This window comes from Salvelinus alpinus, chromosome 5 (assembly GCF_045679555.1).
Source record: "Salvelinus alpinus chromosome 5, SLU_Salpinus.1, whole genome shotgun sequence".
Classification (NCBI taxonomy): Eukaryota; Metazoa; Chordata; class Actinopteri; order Salmoniformes; family Salmonidae; genus Salvelinus; species Salvelinus alpinus.
Window position 1 is genome coordinate 53,743,561 of NC_092090.1, and position 20,209 is coordinate 53,763,769.

The 20,209-nt window shown below is 41.3% G+C and overlaps 2 protein-coding genes across 18 annotated transcripts in view; both read right to left on the minus strand.

Annotated features, from left to right (window-relative positions):
• The window catches only part of LOC139576326 (actin filament-associated protein 1-like 2), a 96,177-nt gene extending 91,254 nt beyond the window's left edge, over positions 1-4,923 (minus strand). For 2 of the 4 annotated variants that reach the window (XM_071402291.1, XM_071402289.1), the window contains exon 1: positions 4,578-4,923. In XM_071402291.1, the coding sequence (XP_071258392.1) occupies positions 4,578-4,593 (16 nt within the window). In that variant the 5' untranslated portion in view covers positions 4,594-4,923. The remainder of the gene's footprint in view (positions 1-4,577) is intronic. The other 2 variants (XM_071402292.1, XM_071402290.1) reach the window with 2 other exon arrangements.
• LOC139576327 (dematin-like) overlaps positions 1-20,209 on the minus strand; it is a 125,968-nt gene that overhangs the window by 30,400 nt on the left and 75,359 nt on the right. For 8 of the 14 annotated variants that reach the window (XM_071402301.1, XM_071402300.1, XM_071402299.1 and 5 more), the window contains 3 exons: positions 19,726-19,790; positions 18,553-18,601; positions 15,265-16,274 (listed from right to left, as the gene is read on the minus strand). In XM_071402301.1, coding sequence (XP_071258402.1) covers positions 16,066-16,274; positions 18,553-18,601; positions 19,726-19,790 — 323 coding nt within the window. In that variant the 3' untranslated portion in view covers positions 15,265-16,065. Of the gene's footprint in view, positions 1-5,910; positions 8,644-9,468; positions 9,550-9,960; positions 10,027-10,052; positions 10,218-15,264; positions 16,275-16,762; positions 16,843-18,552; positions 18,602-19,725; positions 19,791-20,209 lie in introns of those variants that run through there. The other 6 variants (XM_071402303.1, XR_011675092.1, XM_071402302.1 and 3 more) reach the window with 6 other exon arrangements.

Below are 20,209 nucleotides of genomic sequence, written 5' to 3' on the forward strand. Positions count from 1 at the left end.
GATTTTGCAGGTTTTCCTACTTACAAAGCATGTAGAGGTCTGTAATTTTTATCATAGGTACACTTCAACTGTGAGAGACGGAATCTAAAACAAAAATCCAGAAAATCACATTGTATGATTTTTAAATAATTAATTTGCATTTTATTGCATGACATAAGTATTTGATCACCTACCAACCAGTAAGAATTCCAGCTCTCACAGACCTGTTAGTTTTTGTTTAAGAAGCCCTCCTGTTCTCCACTCATTACCTGTATTAACTGCACCTGTTTGAACTCGTTACCTGTATAAAATACACCTGTCCACACACTCAATCAAACAGATTCCAACCTCTCCACAATGGCCAAGACCAGAGAGCTGTGTAAGGACATCAGGGATAAAATTGTAGACCTGCACAAGGCTGGGATGGGCTACAGGACAATAGGCAAGCAGCTTGGTGAGAAGGAAACAACTGTTGGCGCAATTATTAGAAAATGGAAGAAGTTCAAGATGACGGTCAATCACCCTCGGTCTGGGGCTCCATGCAAGATTTCACCTCGTGGGGCATCAATGATCATGAGGAAGGTGAGGGATCAGCCCAGAACTACACGGCAGGACCTGGTCAATGACCTGAAGAGAGCTGGGACCACAGTCTCAAAGAAAACCATTAGTAACACACTACGCCGTCATGGATTAAAATCCTGCAGCGCACGCAAGGTCCCCCTGCTTAAGCCAGTGCATGTCCAGGCCTGTCTGAAGTTTGCCAATGACCATCTGGATGATCCAGAGGAGGAATGGGAGAAGGTCATGTGGTCTGATGAGACAAAAATAGAGCTTTTTGGTCTAACTCCACTCGCCGTGTTTGGAGGAAGAAGAAGTATGAGTACAACCCCAAGAACACCATCCCAACCGTGAAGCATGGAGGTGGAAACATCATTCTTTGGGGATGCTTTTCTGCAAAGGGGACAGGACGACTGCACCGTATTGAGGGGAGGATGGATGGGGCCATGTATCGCGAGATCTTGGCCAACAACCTCCTTCCCTCAGTAAGAGCATTGAAGATGGGTCGTAGCTGGGTCTTCCAGCATGACAACGACACGAAGCACACAGCCATGGCAACTAAGGAGTGGCTCCGTAAGAAGCATCTCAAGGTCCTGGAGTGGCCTAGCCAGTCTCCAGACCTGAACCCAATAGAAAATCTTTGGAGGGAGCTGAAACTCCGTATTGCCCAGCGACAGCCCCGAAACCTGAAGGATCTGGAGAAGATCTGTAGGGAGGAGTGGGCCAAAATCCCTGCTGCAGTGTGTGCAAACCTAGTCAAGAACTACAGGAAACGTATGATCTCTGTAATTGCAAACAAAGGTTTCTGTACCAAATATTAAGTTCTGCTTTTCTGATGTATCAAATACTTATGTCATGCAATAAAATGCAAATTAATTACTTAAAAATCATACAATGTGATTTTCTGGATTTTTGTTGTAGATTCCGTCTCTCATAGTTGAAGTGTACCTATGATAAAAATTACAGACCTCTACATGCTTTGTAAGTAGGAAAACCTGCAAAATCGGCAGTGTATCAAATACTTGTTCTCCCCACTGTATTTACAAAACTAATGCTGCTTTAAATCGGTAGCATTTTCCACATTTAAAAATGCTTGAGACCTCCACTCCACAATGTAAAATAAGGGACTAAAGCAGTGGTAGTCACTAACATTTCTGAGGGAATCACTTTTGTAAAGCAAAATCACTGGGCGAGCTGCCATACCCATCAAAGAATGGGGTCTGGGGGGGTCACAAAGTCAAATTGATTCAGACGTTATATTAAATGGGTTTATACATGATATTTAAGATTCTATTAACATGGACCATCAAGCTATTTCATTATCCAATTCTCTATTTTAGGACACTTGGGTATCAAAAACAAATGTGCAATATAATTTGATGAATCTTTAGAATTTGACCTTACTGCCATTATTTCAATCAAAGTTATAGCACAAGATACACTACCGGTCAAAAGTTTTAGAACACCTAGGTGAAGCTGTTTGAGAGAATACCAAGAGTGTGCAAAGCTGTCATCAAGGCAAAGGGTGGCTATTTGAATAATCTCAAATATAAAATATATTTTGATTTGTTTAACACTTTGGTTACTACATGATTCCATATGTTATTTCATAGTTTTGACATCTTCACTATTATTCTACAATGTAGAAAATAGTACAAATAAAGAAAAACCCTTGAATTAGTAGGTGTTCTAAAACTTTTAACCGGTTGTGTGTGTCAAATCAGGTAATGGCAAATTTCTGTCTGAAGGAAGGTTGGTTTGGAGTGATTGAAATACATCAGAAAGCTATTGGAAAGTTCAGAAAAACATCAGGGATGATCATCAAACAATCTTATTTATGATCGTTTGTGGAGAATCCGTTAATTTCCCTCAGTTATTCTGCACAGCTTGTGTCGTAGGTGGAAACAGAAGACATGTACGTGTTCCTGAGAGTCCTGGCTTTCAGGGATGTGGTTATAGTTGCTAATAGCTCCAAAAATTCCAGAGCCAAATTCATAGGAAGGAAACGATTTTGAGATGCGCCAGAAGCGCTAGAATCCACTTTTCCCGCTTCGTTTGTCCCAGCCGCTAATAAGGCTACTCTGGGGTTACTCACATAACCACGGTTCTATGAACTAAGCGGCACATTCAGCTGACTGAGGAAAACACAACACATTATTTTTGATTATTGGCGAGAGCCTCCAATCAAGTCACCTAGAGACACGCAATGACTATGCCTGGGCTAAAGCTATGGTAGGATATTTAATGTGTTGTTGATGTAAAGCTATGAAAAGTCTTCAATGGTGACAGTAGAGTTCCTGCTCTGTTGTGCCTAGTCTCTAAATGAGGGACTCTGTAATGGGGTCGGTGGAGTGGGTTGAGGTGTGTGTGTGTGTGTGTGTGTGTGTGTGTGTGTGTGTGTGTGTGTGTGTGTGCATGGGGTGTGTGTGTGTGTGTGTGTGTATGCGTGCTCTTAGAAGCGGCAAGATGGTGAAAAGTAGATGTGTCTTAATGAGGAATGTTGATCTCCTAAATTAAAGAGGTCTCTATCCTACCATCAACATAACATCCTGTTCCTGGGCTGCTATGGGCTTGGCACTGCAGCCTTTGAAGTTGCTGTGTGTTTGCCACACATATGTACACATGATCAAAACTGAAATCAGCAATATACACAATCTGTGGCTATGGGGCAATGGCTGACAGACTGTCAGCTTTGGCATGATGGCTTTAAGCTGTACACAATCGCCTACCTTAAGAACAATTCACTCAAGCTGTGTGAATGTTGAATTTCATGGGTAAAGTCTATTTCTGGTCAAGACTGAAGAAAGGCTGAAGTGTTTAATGCCACCCAAATGCAATTTGTGTGTGCGAGAGAGAGAGAGAGAGAGAGAGGGACAGAGAGAATGTGAGTGGGTGAGTGGGTCTGTCTGTCTGTCTTGCAGCTTGTCTGTTTTGGGTGGAGAGCCTGCGCTTGTTTTCCTTTTCATCCAGTGGTGACCAGATAATGACAGCAATTGGGTAGAAGGAAAGCGGTGAAGAGAAAAAGCTGCTCTGATTAGCATTTGTGGAGCAGTGAAAGAGATGCAGGCCATGTGTCTGGTCAGGATGTAATATTATCCATGATGTAATTTTGTTTCCAAACAGGGTGAGTTTTGGGGCACTGAAAGCTAAAGAAAAAGCCTGTTAATTCAAGCTAAAACAAGTTGCTTCAGTGCTTCTGAGAACTCCTTTAACTCCTTGAGAATTTAAATGGGCCAGACTTCACCCTTAAAATAAACAATCTTACTGGTTTTTGTCTCTGGAGATTTCGTAGTTGTTGGGAAAACAGAGGAGGGTATTTCCGATTGCTTTTCTTCCGCTATTCCATGATAGAAACCACTGAGTCACAAAATCTCACTGAAAAACACGATGGACTCAGGGTCACTCACTCTTTTTTTGGACTTCCATGGCGTCAATAAAACTTCCTGCATTCGCCAATGAGTGAAGTGTCACTAAATTCCAAATAGCTAAATTCATGGACTGATTATTAACTGTTGGTCTAATTAAGCAGGTGGTGCGCACTGATGTTAAACAGGAAGAAGAGCGGGGCTCTACTATCACATTTCTCTTCGCTACATTTTGTAGCATTGCGGCTGCCCAGTTGCGCGCAAAGAAAATGCCACAACGTGGAAAAAATGTATATGCATTTATGTAATATCATAGTAATAGCCTATGTATGGATAGTACATGATATATCAATAATAGGTCATATATAGGCTAGTAGCCTGCGTTATATCCCAATCAGTTAACCTACTTGAAGACCTAATGGTTATGCATATAATAAGAAAGTGATAGCCCCTAAGTCATGTCAGGTAGGCTAGATGTTGATAAAATGAATACAGCTTGAAGAGAATTTACTAGAACGTTTAAGACTCATACAATGAAGTATGCCGTGTGACGTTTCCTGGTAGCCTACTTAACAAAAACAAATCGGTGCAATGCATCCCCATGGTTAGGTATTGCTGTCTGTACTTATTGTATAAATGGATAGTCCCCTTGCATCCCACTGATGTTCAGCCTACCTTTTTGTTTGTCCATCCCTGGAAATGCTCAAAGCGTCATAGCTGTGTCCAATATGAGCCACAGTTCTCTCCGACGACAATATCTTAGCTTGAGGTTCTATAGGTTGAGGTGATGAGACTAGGCTAGTCAACAGTGAAACTCCAGTCAGCTCAACTCGTCGCCCAGCAAAAACCATAAGAAAAGTCACTCCCCTTCTCACTATTGCAAAACTCTACATGAAGCGACCACTAGGGGCGGGGACCACTGGGGAGGTGGCGTGTGTGTGTATGTATGTGTGTGTGTGTGTGTGTGTGTGTGTGTGTGCTGGGGGGAGTGACTTTTCTTATGGTTTTTAATTCTGTCAAAAAATATATTTATTGTTCTACATTTCTAAGCATTCCTCTTGAGCTGTCTGTATCATCCTGACTGGTGTTGTTTTTTGTGTGTTTTTTTTTTTTTGGGGGGGGGGATATGCTTCTCTACATCTCTGCTAAAATCTGGGTAAAAGATTGAAAGGAATGTTATGCTTATTCAGTACATTTAGTAATTGCTTGCTTTTCTAAAGTCTACCACTTTCGCCAGCAGGTTTGCCAGCTAAAATAGTTAGACAAACTATTTACTCTAACTTTATTGGTAGCCTGAAATGGCTTATTGGTACCTAGTTATGATGTTGGAAGATTGGGAACCTATCTGGGCTAGCTAAAGCCAACTTCATAAAATGTATAGGTGGCTAGTGGCTAATTACAAATCTGAGGCGGCATATGCCCCCTATGGGCATGTGTGTGCGTGTGCATGTGTGTGTTAAGTAAAGATAAATGGATAGTTCACCCAAATTACATATTGGTTTCCTTATCCTGTAAGCATTCTATGGACAAGGTATGACAGCAATCCTTGCTTTGGTTTGGTTTTGTTTACCTGTTATTTTTTGTACATTTGTGGCACAAATCCAATAAAAGTCAATGGGAACAACATAAGCATTTTCACACTTCATGTCCAAATCATTGGTAAGTAACTTAATTGAGTTACAAAAAACATTTTATTTAATACTTTAGGATGATTTGGACATGAAGTGTGAAAATGTGAATATTTTACCCATTGACTTCCATTGGATATGTGCCACGAATGCTACAAAGTTAGCATTTGAAACAGTGGCCAGGTAAACAAAACCAAAGCATGGATTGCTGTCATACATTGTCCATAGACTGCTTACAGGGTAAGGAAATTAAAGCAATTTTGTAATTTGGGTAAACTCTCCTTTTAATAAGTTAAGGCCAGACAGAGCAAAAATGTTTCAATCACCCTTACTGGAGATGCCAACGACCAACAATATATAGCTTACACAAAGATGGAAAATACATTTTCCTCAAACCAAAAAATGCATTTTATTTCCACTCACCATTGATCATTTCAGTCCTCTTTCACCTTAGTTTAAATGAGAAAATATGCTTGTGTGCATTCATTGCTGTGTATGTTTTGCACGCTAGTTGCATCAGAATACACAAAATAATGTACAATATCTGAGCTCCATCTTGCAATGGTACTAATCAATCATATACATTTTTGTCATTATATTAGTTATCAAATCAGGTTAATCTAAAACGACATAAAAAAAACTCAGTATTTTATTGATTTACAGATTTTAAAAATCTAGGAAGTGAGGTACAAACCAATCACTCTAACTCAATATTTTCTTAAATGTTTTCCCCAGCCCACTTTCACATACAAAGCATGAAGATAAGCTTAGATGATGCTGCAACAGTGACAGTGTCTTAACTACCATGAGAGTGCTTGATACAGTGAGAGCATTTGAAAGCGTTATGAATAGGGTGTATCCTCAGTCAGGTATCCCATTGGTGAAGATAATGTCATCAATATTATATACTGGAGCATGGAATCTATAAGATTGTCTATTACCCTCACCATCGAGTGAACAGTTTCCAGCTCAAGGGCTTGTTCATAATGCAATCCTTCCGGCCCCTTGTCTTTCAAAAAACACAGGCAGAACTAAAACCTAAAGCAAAGCAGTCACAAAGTGGATATGTGCAATGACCACTCAAAAATGTTCTTAGATAGAATACACTGATGCTCCATGGTTGACTTTCATACATCCTACTTGGGGCTCTAGAGGCACATCAGATGTGTGCCAACTCAAAACATTTTGTGACAGTGTCTTTGCTACCAGCTCACCTGATGATAAGAAAAATGACTGGAGTGAGGCCTGACCAGGACCTTAACAGGCTCCACACTGGCTAGACACTGTAACTATGTCCCAAATGGCACAATATTCCCTAAATAGTGCACTACTTTTGACCAGCGGCCTATTGGCCCTGGTCAAAAGTAGTGCACTATATACCAAATAGGGTGCCATTTGGGAAGTAGCCCCTGACTGTAGCATTCAAGGCACAGGGAAAGTGGACAGAAAGGCTGGCCCTGAGTCCTTTAGCCTGGATCCATCCAAGATTTGTTTTTGATTTTTGTGCCATGACATTGTCAGTTAGGGGGTATAAGAGGCCACACCTCCACCAGGCCACTGCTTCAGTCCAATATGGAGGTTGATGTGGTCATAGCGGAACACAGGAAGCAGCCCCTTGTCTCTTGCTCTCAATTCCTTGTTCCCCCAGTGGTGACCCTCCTAGTCCATTGTCCTCCTGTCCTCGTTCCAATGTAGTGCATTTGTAAGGGATGTGGTTATCTTCCTTCTTTTTAATGATGATATTGATACATGAAAGGATTTTTTTTCTAATAAAAAATAGCTGTACATTATTTGGTCACAAAAGCAACATGTCTAAAACCCCTCTGGAGTGGTGTACAAACTTGATATATATAAACAGGGCAGTGGCCAGTGTTGTAAAGGTAAGCGTCCCACAAGATTTTGAAGCTAACTTAGCCTATGAATACTCCTTAATGTTCTCACCTTTTAAAACAGGAAAACTGCACTTCATCCAACATACCAGTAGTAAAATAATAAGAGCACACTTTTTTTCAAGTGGGCAATATGTACTGTTTAGACAATCATTCAGTAAGAAACCTATATTGGCTATAAGTCGTGGATGATTTTGATCATTTGTATGTTTGCATGTCTGGATAGGGTTAAGATGCAGACATCTTGGAGATAAGGTTTTATGTTCTCTAAGTCTACACCTGATGTGTAGAGTGACTGAGTCTGACAGATTGTATTGTGCATCACAAATGGCACCCTATTCACTACGTAGTTCACTACTTTTGACCAGAGCCTTATGGGCTCTGTGGTCAAAAGTATTGCACTACATGAGAATAAAGTACCATTTGGGACACATTCTTAATTGTCTCTAAACCAGCACACCTTAAAAACTTTAACTATTGATTTACAAATTATTGATTTACACTTCAAATTGTTATTTATTTAAAAAAAACATTATAAGTAGACTATTCAGCTTAGTGCTATGTTTATGTTTTGAAATAGGGAATTTTTCGAGGTGTATTGAAATTGAGGCATCCATCTAGTGCTCCAATTCTATAAACTAAAACATTTTATTGGTATTTTAGTGGTTTAATTAATAAATTGATATGGCTTCACATGTGGCAGTGCTCTAGTAACTGAGAATTAGCCATCCATAAATTTGATTAGCAGTAAAACAGCCTACTGTAGGTATATCCGTGGTCAGTCCAATCTAACTCTATTGGTGAGCCTGTCAGTACGGACCAAATGCAAAGACTTCATGAAATCTCTACTTGGCCCAAGCCTCTGTCCTCTTATTAGGTTTCTTCTCTGCTGCTGCAACTATAATTCAAGAGTATATGAAGGCTCTGACCCTTTATAGAGTTGTTATAGAGTTGATATAAGGAATGGGGATTCAAATCATCCGATTTGGCAAAGATATGACAGACATTAATTTAACCTCCCTTCCTGGGTTGTTGCATTGGACAGTTTATGTTCATCTAATTTCCCAAGGAAGTGTGGTGGCTTTTGATGTGTAGGTAGGTCTCCTCACTCTAAAAAAGGGAAACCCTCTTCTTCAAGTCATTCCGCTTCCAGAGGGATAGGCGATCAAATTCCTCAATGGGCATCCCAAATAGATTCTGGAATTCCTCTACGGACAGATGCCTCTACAAAGGAGATGGCCAGATCATATATCAGACAGACTTCACAATCTACAGGTAACTGCCAAAATAATGGAAATGCAAGTAAATGATGATACAAAGTATTTTGAAAGCAGGTGCTTCCACACAGGTGTGGTTCCTGAGTTAATTAAGCAATTAACATCACATCATACTTAGGGTAATGTATAAAAATGCTGGGCAGGACATTATTTTGTCTACCATGGCTATGCCCCCATAGGATGACAATGGCTCCATCCACAGGGCATGGGTGGTCACTGAATGGTTTGATGAGCATGAAAATAATGTAAACCATATGCCATGGCCTTCTCAGTCACCAGATCTCAACCCAATTTAACACTTATGGAAGATTCTGGAGCGGCCCTTGAGACGGTGGTGGAAAACACCATCAACAAAACACCAAATGATGGCATTTTTCCTGGAATAAAGTTGTTGCATCCCTCCAATAGCATTCCAATCACTTGTAGAATCTATGCCAAGATACATTGAAGCTGTTCTGGCTCGTGGTGGCCCAGTTATTAAGACACTATGTTGGTGTTTTCTTTATTTTGGCAGTTACCTGTACATGCTCCACATCACAAAACCTGCTCCGGGGTTAAGTTTCCCCAAGGTACAGATCTAGCATCATCTTCCCCTCCCCCAATCCAAACCTTAACCATTAGTGAAGAAAAGGCAAAACTGACCCAAGATTAGCAACTAGAGGCAACCCTACACCCAAAACCCTAACTGTAACAAATGTGATAAATGACATGGCCAGCGGTTTGCACAATTAAGTTATTCTAGAGATTTAAAGCAAGGGAGTACTGATCCTACCTCCAGTCTCATCCTGTCTACTCCTGGTGGGAGTTTATTCCTTCTCCTGTGGGTCACTAGGAGCATTTCATATGGATATATCTATGGAAAAACATAGTCAGCCATCTCAGAAGGAAGGTCAAAGCCATAACTCTGCATCTATAGAGGCTTATACTGTCAGCACAAAGCTTGCCATTGCATGTATCCCAAATGGCACACTATTCCCTACACAGTCCACTACTTTTGACCAGGGCCCATAGGGCTCTGGTCAAAAGAAGTGCACTATATAGGGAATAGGGTGCCATTTGGGATGTAAACATTAATGTACAGTATTTACAGATGTCCTCCTGAATTGTAAAGATATGGATAGGTTTGTAGCTGACATTAAAGACTTCTTATTGTACTTATGCAATTATAAGACTAGTGGAAAAACAGAGATCAACATTAGGGAAAACACATTTCTAGCATTTCAAGTCTGATCAGAAATGGATGTCAAACAGCAGACGTCCTGACCTTTTCAGCCAGCACACTTGGCAGTGAGTTTCCCCTGTCCATTCTTCCTCTCTGAGAATCTCCATTCTAAATTACAACAGCCAATACAGCACCACTGTTAACATGTTACACACAACAAACTAACCATACACAGTATTCACGTCAGTGTAAATCAAGATGGCAAAATGTTATGATCCAAATGTAGACAAATGGCGCTTGACACAAGATTAATATAATGTTTTCAGATGACATTGGTACAAACATTCTTACCTGGAGGCCTGTGGAGAAACAGAAATGCTGCGTTAGAATGTGCTTGACATACAGTCCACTGTTTCATGCTTTAAATGCTTACATACAGATGTCGGATAATAACATGATCACTCTTTCTTGTGGAGAATTGTCCTGCTACATCAGGACATTCAAATGAGCCTCATGATTGCATAAAAATGATCAGTTCTCTTTATCTTCATGCGGGGGTAGTCGAGTCATTGGGATCAGGCCTGCTATCAAATAATATTCTCTCTCACTCACTCAAACGCTAGGCCTAGATCCTATTACTGCAACATTCAAATGTGCAGTGCATTCTGAAAATATTCAGACCTCCTTCACTTTTTCCACATTTCGTTACGTTACGTTAAAGCCTTATTCTAAAATTGATTTAAAAAAAAAATCCTCATAAACTACACACAAAAGGTTTTTAGAAATGTTAGTACATTTATTACAAATAAAACCCAGAAATATTACTAAAGTATTCAGACCCTTTACTCAAATCAAATTTTATTGGTTACATACACATGGTTAGCAGATGTTATTGCGAGTGTAGCGAAATGCTTGTGAGTCTTCTTGGATATGTCACTACAAGCTTGGCACACCTATATTTGGGGAGCATCTCCCATTCTTCTCTGCAGATCCTCTCAAGCTCTGTCAGGTTGGATGGGGAGCGTCGCTGCACAGCTATTTTCAGGTCTCTCCAGAGATGTCCGATTGGGTTCAAGTCTGGGCTCTGGCTGGGCCACTCAAGGACATTCAGAGACTTGTCCCAAAGCACTCCTGCGTTGTCTTGGCTGTGTGCTTAGGGTCATTGTTCTGTTGGAAGGTGAAACTTCGCCCCCTGTCTGAGGTCCTGAGCACTCTGCAGCAGGTTTTCATCAAGGATCTTTCTGTACTTTGCGCCGTTCATCTTTCCCTCGATCCTGACTAGTCTCCCAGTCCCTGACGCTGAATAACATCCCCACAGCATGATGCTGCCACCACCATGCTTCACAGTAGGGATGGTACACTCTGAGCACTCTGCAGCATACCACCCTGCATACCACTGCTGGCTTGCTTCTGAAGCTAAGCAGGGTTGGTCCTGGTAAGTCCCTGGATGGGAGACCAGATGCTGCTGGAAGTGGTGTTGGAGGGCCAGTAGGAGGCACTCTTTCCTCTGGTCTAAAAAAAATAATAATATCCCAATGCCCCAGGGCTGTGATTGGGGACACTGCCCTGTGTAGGGTGCTGTCTTTCGGATGGGACGTTACACGGGTGTCCTGACTCTCTGAGGTCATTAAAGATCCCATGGCACTTATCGTAAGAGTAGGGGTGTTAACCCCGGTGTCCTGGCTAAATTCCCAATCTGGCCCTCAAACCATCATGGTCACCTAATAATCCCCAGTTTACAATTGGCTCATTCATCCCCCTCCTCTCCCCTGTAACTATTCCCCAGGTATTTGCTGCAAATGAGAACGTGTTCTCAGTCAACTTACCTGGTAAAATAACGGATAAATAAAAATAAATAAAAAAAGTACCAGGTTCCCTCCAGACGTGACGCTTGGCATTCAGGCCAAAGAGTTCAATCTTGGTTTCATCAGACCAGAGAATCTTGTTTCTCATGGTCTGACAGTCTTTAGGTGCCTGTCATATGCCTTTTACTGAGGAGTGGCTTCCGTCTGGCCACTCTACCATAAAGGCCTAATTGGTTCTCCCATCTCCACAGAGGAACTGTGAAACTCTGTCAGAGTGACCATCGGGTTCTTGGTCACCTCCCTGACCAAGGCCCTTCTCCCCCAATTGCTCAGTTTGGTGGGGAGGCCAGCTCTAGGAACAGTCTTAATGATTCCAAACTTCTTCCATTTAAAAATGGAGGCCACTGTGTTCATGGGGACCTTCAGTGCCACAGATCTTTGCTTTGACACAATCCTGTCTCGGAGCTCTACAGACAATTCCTTCAACCTAATAGCTTAGTTTTTTGCTCTGACACGCACTGTCTGTGGGACCTTATATAGACAGCTGTGTGCTTTTGCAAATCATGTCCAATCAACTGAATTTACCACAGGTGGACTCCAATCAAGTTGTAGAAACATCTCAAGGATGATCAGGATGCACCTGATCTCATTTTCGAGTCTCATAGCAAAAGGTCTTGAAAACGTAAGTAAAAACGTATGTAAAATATATTTTTATTTTTAATACATTTACAAAAATGTCAAAAAAACTGTTTTTGCTTTGTCATTATGGGGTATTGTGTGTAGATTGATGGGGAAAAACATACATTTAATCAATTTTAGAATAAGGCAGTAATGTAACAAAATTTGGAAAAAGGGAAGGGGTCTGAATACTTTCGAATGCACCGTACAAAAATGTATTTGAAATGCAGCCATACACATTATATAGCTTAATAACACAACATAGATATTGCTCTCCAGTAGGCTATGACATACAAGTGTGAATTGTATCCTAAGGTTACAAATGAGCTGTCAACGGTTTGTTCAACCATGGCTTGTGGTGGTCTAGTGGTTAGTGGCGATGCCTTCAGTGCGCACATAGGTCTACCGTGTCAGCATGGGTTTGATTCTGGCCCACGTCCTTCTGGCACAAATAACTCAAACCCCCTGATACATTTCTTTTGGTTACACATTTCAAATATGGACAGTCAGGGATATTTTACCCCCGATCTTGGTAAGAAATGACCAAACACACACCAGACACTTTTGGATACATAAATAGGAAACTAATAAAATAATCACAGTAGGCTTACTAGGTTACACCAATATTTCCATTCATAGAAAGTGTTGGGTAAATAGCCACAGTAGAGGAAATCCTTTCTTGTCAAATACTTGTCAAATAGATAAATCACCCTTAGTCTGTTAAAAAAGGACTGTTCTGATGACAATACCAATCAGAGGGTGAACATATCTTGAAAGACTGGTTGCAAGCAGGACTAAGGCAGAGAGGAAGAGGCGGAGCGAGCCCTCTCGCACAAAATCTGTCCAGAATAAGCCCAATGCGTTTCTATGGTCTTAACATGCAGACCTAGACTTATTGCCTGCCTTCCTTTCCTGCATTTTGAACAACAACTCCCATTGTTAGTGCGGAGACATGAACATCTCGTCATTATACAGATCTCTGACTAAGGTAAACACTGACATCATCTTTTAGGGAGCGGTAATGAGGTGACCAATAATGGTTGCAATTGAGATCAGCTGGGCGAGTGAATTTAGCACATATTGATGGTTTAACAGGACATCAACTGGCGATAATCTAGTTTCATCGATGGTTGCAATAGGCCCTTGTTATTTAATTATATTCCAATAGGGTACATTTTGTATGCTACCCTTTAGCCTATTCATTGTCACATAATGCTCCGCACTGCTAAAGCTAACTCTCTCTCCTCTGCTCTCATCCTTCTAGACCTATCGGCTGCCTTTGATACTGTGAACCATCAGATCCTCCTCTCCACCCTCTCCGAGCTGGGCATCTCCGGCGCGGCCCACGCTTGGATTGCGTCCTACCTGACAGGTCGCTCCTACCAGGTGGCGTGGCGAGAATCTGTCTCCGCACCACGTGCTCTCACCACTGGTGTCCCCCAGGGCTCTGTTCTAGGCCCTCTCCTATTCTCGCTATACACCAAGTCACTTGGCTCTGTCATATCCTCACATGGTCTCTCCTATCATTGCTATGCAGACGACACACAATTAATCTTCTCCTTTCCCCCCTCTGATAACCAGGTGGTGAATCGCATCTCTGCATGTCTGGCAGACATATCAGTGTGGATGACGGATCACCACCTCAAGCTGAACCTCGGCAAGACGGAGCTGCTCTTCCTCCCGGGGAAGGACTGCCCGTTCCATGATCTCGCCATCACGGTTGACAACTCCATTGTGTCCTCCTCCCAGAGTGCTAAGAACCTTGGCGTGATCCTGGACAACACCCTGTCGTTCTCAACTAACATCAAGGCGGTGACCCGTTCCTGTAGGTTCATGCTCTACAACATTCGCAGAGTACGACCCTGCCTCACGCAGGAAGCGGCGCAGGTCCTAATCCAGGCACTTGTCATCTCCCGTCTGGATTACTGCAACTCGCTGTTGGTTGGGCTCCCTGCCTGTGCCATTAAACCCCTACAACTCATCCAGAACGCCGCAGCCCGTCTGGTGTTCAACTTTCCCAAGTTCTCTCACGTCACCCCGCTCCTCCGCTCTCTCCACTGGCTTCCAGTTGAAGCTCGCATCCGCTACAAGACCATGGTGCTTGCCTACGGAGCTGTGAGGGGAACGGCACCTCCGTACCTTCAGGCTCTGATCAGGCCCTACACCCAAACAAGGGCACTGCGTTCATCCACCTCTGGCCTGCTCGCCTCCCTACCTCTGAGGAAGTACAGTTCCCGCTCAGCCCAGTCAAAACTGTTCGCTGCTCTGGCACCCCAATGGTGGAACAAACTCCCTCACGACGCCAGGTCAGCGGAGTCAATCACCACCTTCCGGAGACACCTGAAACCCCACCTCTTTAAGGAATACCTAGGATAGGATAAAGTAATCCTTCTAACCCCCCCCCCCCTTAAAAGAGTTAGATGCACTATTGTAAAGTGGTTGTTCCACTGGATATCATAAGGTGAATGCACCAATTTGTAAGTCGCTCTGGATAAGAGCGTCTGCTAAATGACTTAAATGTAAATGTAATAATAAAATGTGTAAAAAAACAATAATAGGCTACTGTTTGTTTCCCTGGCTTAGTTGATGAGCTGATTTGGGTAATCAGTTGATTGACAGATGTACGCCTACTGTAGAACGATAAACTTTCCTCCGGTGTGGATGCTTGCCAACATTTTATAGTTAGGCTATGTATAATTTGCAGAGGTGGGTATAGTACTGAAATTATGTACTTAAAGAAAAGTAGTGATACTTAGATTGTAATTTACTCAAGTAAAAGTAGCCATCTTAAGAAACTACTCAAGAGTAAAAAAAAGTATCCGGTCAGAAAACGACTTAAGTACTAGTTACAAATTTAGTTAGCATTTTTTACACCGTATGGTAAACTGTGACAGCAAATAAAAAGGACAACAACTTTGTGCAATTGATTTGACATTCATTTATTATTTAATCCTGCCAGCACCATCTTGCAAACGTCCTCCATCACAGGTAGTCTCCAATTAAGACTGTCATCAAAGTCTGTAGACTGTAGTTTCAATTACGGTCTTATTCAAAGTTGACTTAAAATCTATCAATGTGCTCAATTTCATAAAAAGGTCAATGGTACGAGACATTGGAATCATTTTATAATTTCAATAGCATTACTGAAAATGTATTTCACAATATAATTTCATATACATGTGATGGTGATTGACTACTAAAAAGATTTACACCAAGTGTGATGTTTCATTTTTCACTCAGAATGAAATAAAGGAGGATCAGGTATGTGTTGCAACAGTCAAACAAGAATCAATATCGAAATACTAGGTTAAAGGTAAAGATACCTTGATAGAAAATGACTCAAGTAAAAGTGAAAATCACCAGTAAAATACTACTTGAGTAAAAGTCTAAAAGTATTTGGTTTAAAATACACTTAAATATCAAAAGTAGTAGTAAAAGTATAAATCATTTCACATTCCTTACATTAAGAAAACCAGACAGCACGGTTTTCTTGTTTTAAATTTACGAATAGCCAGGGGCACACTCCAACACAGACATAATTTTCTTTAGGAATGTAGTGGAGTAAAAGTAAAAGCTATCAAAAATATAAATAGTAAAGTACAGATACCCCAAAAACTGCTTAAGTAGTACTTTAAAGTATTTTTACTTAAGTACTTTACACCACTGTCAATGTCACTATCAATCATGTTACTAGTATGCAAATCAGACACATTTTAGCATGGAATTAAACATCAAGGTAGGTATTCAGGTAAGAATCATGTAAGTAATACTGTAAATAATCAATTGCCATAGTCAACTCAATCATCTTTTTCCTGCCAAGGTAGGATTTACCCTCCATCCTCCTTCTCATCTTAACCTCTCCTTTCCACTTTGAAGGGTCTTTTCTTTTATTGGCTGACCCATTTACCTCCCCCTCGGTTGTGCCGCTACAAACTGTATATAAAAAAACACACAAATGTATTTCTAGTATATGGCACAAAAAGCTTACTGAGATGATACACTGACAGATGTGCTTATAGACCCTGTCATAAAAACTGAATAACATTTAGACACACACGAGAGAGAGCAAAGGAGTGGGAGGATGCTGTGCTGGACTGACCGGATGATCTAGCTAACGTTAGCTAGCTGCATGGTTGACACTGCTAGTTAGCTATCCACACACATCTGATTAATATGTTCACTCTTTATGCCAATGACAAGGTGGCTAGTGAGCCAACAAGCAGAGATCATATGGGGAGCTAAAAACAGGAGATTAAATTTAGTCCGATTCTGGGTTAGCCAAAGCGAACTAGCTAGTTAGTTAGTTACAGTACCTAGCCATTTGATTTGCACTCACCCTCAAAACACAATTTCAACAGCAGAATTATATCTGAGAAACATATAATATTACGAAGGCAGAAGGTAATTAAAGTGCAACTTACCTCTGAACCTACGATCAAAAATATCCTCAGGAGTATTAAAAATATCCTTAAAAGTGAAGAGCTGCGCTTCACTTCAAGAGCTGTGGTGGAGATACAGGATTTGACGGACAACTTTGAGAGCCAATGAACTTAAGAATTTTGATGAAAAGCTATATTACATAGTGTAACGACCCTGGGTTTATAAGCGCGGAAATCGACTCTGCCACACAAGCATGCTTTTGCGGCACAGTCGATAGCGCGCCGGACCTCGGGCTAGAAGGTCGAGGGTTTGAGACCTGCTTCTTGCTGTTTCATTACATTGGTGTCAGAAGTGATCGGACCTTGCATCCACGACAGTGCGTGTGCTTGGCCGGGGAGCGCGTTCCTGTAAGACGTAGAGTCACAAGCTAGCGCGAGGACGCGCTCTTTGAAAGGAGGGAGTAGTGTAACGACCCTGGGTTTATTAGCGGAAATTTTGCGGCACAGTCGATAGCGTGCCGGACCTCGGGCTAGAAGGTCGAGGGTTCAAGACCTGCTCCCTGCTGTTTCATTACAATACATTTCATTTGTCAAGGGGTCGTGAAACGTTCATACAGACGTAAAGGGGAACCAATCACACCAATTTATGTAAAAATATGAAAATCACCAAATTTGGAGTTACAAGGTTTTCATCCGACAGCGACGATATAATAATATAAATCTATGTAACTGAAGTGATTTGGTAAAATGTAATTGAGTTAAAAGTAAGTAACTTCCTTCATAAATTACCTGAGTACAAGTAAAGCCTGCAGTGAGTAACTAGAAAAGTACTAGTTCCTCCAAAAATGTAAAGGGCAGTGGGCCAGATTCAAACCCATGCTGACTCTGGCATATGTGTGCCAGGGTCAGCGGCTGTAACTGCACACAGGCAGTGAGGCAACCAACAATTTATTCTGCCTATTGATTGCCATGAATATATAAAACAATTTATCCCCCAAAAAACGGATTTCCCTTTACCAAAAATACATCTACCCCCTACAAATATGTCAATTTATTATAATCCACATAAGAATTCACGAGACGCACTGTAGCCTGCACCTAGCCTACATAGGCTACTATGGTGGAAATTACAAGATTATGTTATAATACTTTTATTGCATCAAATGGTTGTTTTATGCAACATAATAGACGGTTCTTATATCTCTATTGTGTCTGTGTGAACTGAAAGTGAGCCTCTGGGAGATAACACTGACAGGAGATTTACGATGTCTTTGGGGATACCGCATTTCAGAGCATGAGTTAATGTTTCTGTTCTATACGGTACCAGGGAGAGATGGCTCCAGTGGCGTTTGGGGGCCAGTTTTTATAGGAGATACTGTCTGCTGTGAATTATAAGTATCTTTCATACAAATCTTAACCTTGTGACCCATTCCATACATCTGTTGTGTGTCATGTAGACTGAAGGAGGATGCTGTGGCTCAAACCAGCTCGTTGAGTTCTCAGTAATCACCTCCAGGGGTGATTACCGACCAGCTCCATTACTGCAGTAATTAAATAATAAAGTTTGATTGTTTTGAAGAAATCTAAAAGTCTCTCCTTTTGATTACAATAATTCCACCACAATACTTGAACGGACTCCCGTTACAAACACCGCTTCCAGCTGCTCCCTGGCGGCGATTCTAAATATTCATTCAAATTTTCCTTCTGCAGGATTATTTTCCTCCTGTGACTAGGTGGGTCATACTAAGATCCGACATCTGTATGACTGGTTGGGTTCTGATATTGTTACAGTATAGGAAGTCAACCAATCATATTGAACCACCAGGCCTTACCTGGTCCTCCTTTGTCACTGTCAGATTGGGTGAACTCGGCAGACTGGAGCTACACGCAGAATGGAACAAACCATTAGAAGTGCTGTGACAAACTGGTTTTGGTGTTAGTCAATTTAGAATAACGCTATGAACTTCAGTCAGCAGCGATATAATGCCCAGGGCCCGGTTTCCCGATAGCGATGGAACATAGTTTTACGAGTGTTTTAACAATGCATTTTTCCTACAATGGCCAAAGATGCAGCATGCGTTTCCCATAAGACCACGCAGAGAGAATATTTGTGCGCTGTTGAGGCCTGTGTCGATACCGATAGGATCGAAAGAAAGGAAGCAGTGCTCTCGGATCAGCGTTCTCCCTTTCCAATCTTACCTTAACATTAGAACTATTCCACAACACTGCCAACGGATCAGCTCCTAGAGATATTATCTCCCATGGCTACGAATATTGAGGTGGCTTATTCTAATGCTTACCCTATAATAATGCACTAAATCAAGATTTGGCACAATTTCATCATGAAATATATTGAGGAAAAAATTACAGACAGTAGCATACAATTAGCAAAATAAAACTAAATTGAATTAACATGAAATTGATTTCAATATCATTTGAAAATATAGGTCTATTGGATGTATCTTTTAATACAGTCATCTCGGTTTTCACTTGAACCGTCTTTATATCTTTCGCTTGTTATGCAAAGAAATGGGCCACTTTGTATTTGTAGTCACTGTCATATTCGTTCTGAAGTTATTGGAGGTCACAGAAAGACAAAGATTTTGTGTTTCGCGGAGATCTTCTGTGTATAAAGTGACGCGGAAGGGCAAAAAAGCATCTAACGACATACTAAGCTGTTCCAAAAGTGGTCTGAGGCAGCCATTAAATAACAAGTGTTTTCAAAAGCAACTTTAGTAACGATGGTTTTGAGAAACAGCTTGGAGATCTAACAATGCTCCTACGGAGGTTAAAATGATGAACGTAGCCTAAACATGCTTTTGTGAAACCGGGCCCTGGCCAGTGTTCACAAAGCGTCTCACAATAGTGCTGATCTAGGATCAGTTTTGTATTTTAAATCATAATGAAAAGATGTATGGAGCGTGGGGACCTGACCCTAGATCAGTAATTCCTACTCTGAGACGCTTGGTGAAAACTGGCCCAGATGCTTTGCACCCTCTACTCACCCTGGTCTGACCACTCCTACTGGTTGCTTGGAAATTTATGTTTTTGGAGGCATTGGAGGATGACCCTAGGAATGTAGATCACATGTATGTCTATCAATATCATAGGCACTGCATTGTATAATCAAGGAGCGATGATATTGAATACTGTATTTCATACAACCCATATCTTGCACTTGGCCACTTGAGAGGCCCCGGGGTAAAGTTTCTCCTATGTACAGATCTAGAATCAGCTTCCCTCCACCATCCTAACCTTAACCTTGAGAGGGCTAAATGCAAAACTGATCCAAGATCATCATCTAGGGTCAACTTCACCCTACTCCGAGCACTGAGGAATATATTTTTATTTATTTATTTAACCTTTATTTAACTAGGTCATTTAAGAACAAATTCTTATTTACAATGACGGCCTACCAAAAGGCAAAAGACCTCCTGCGGGGACAGGGGCTGGGATGAAAAAATAAATAAAAACATTCAAAAAGAACAT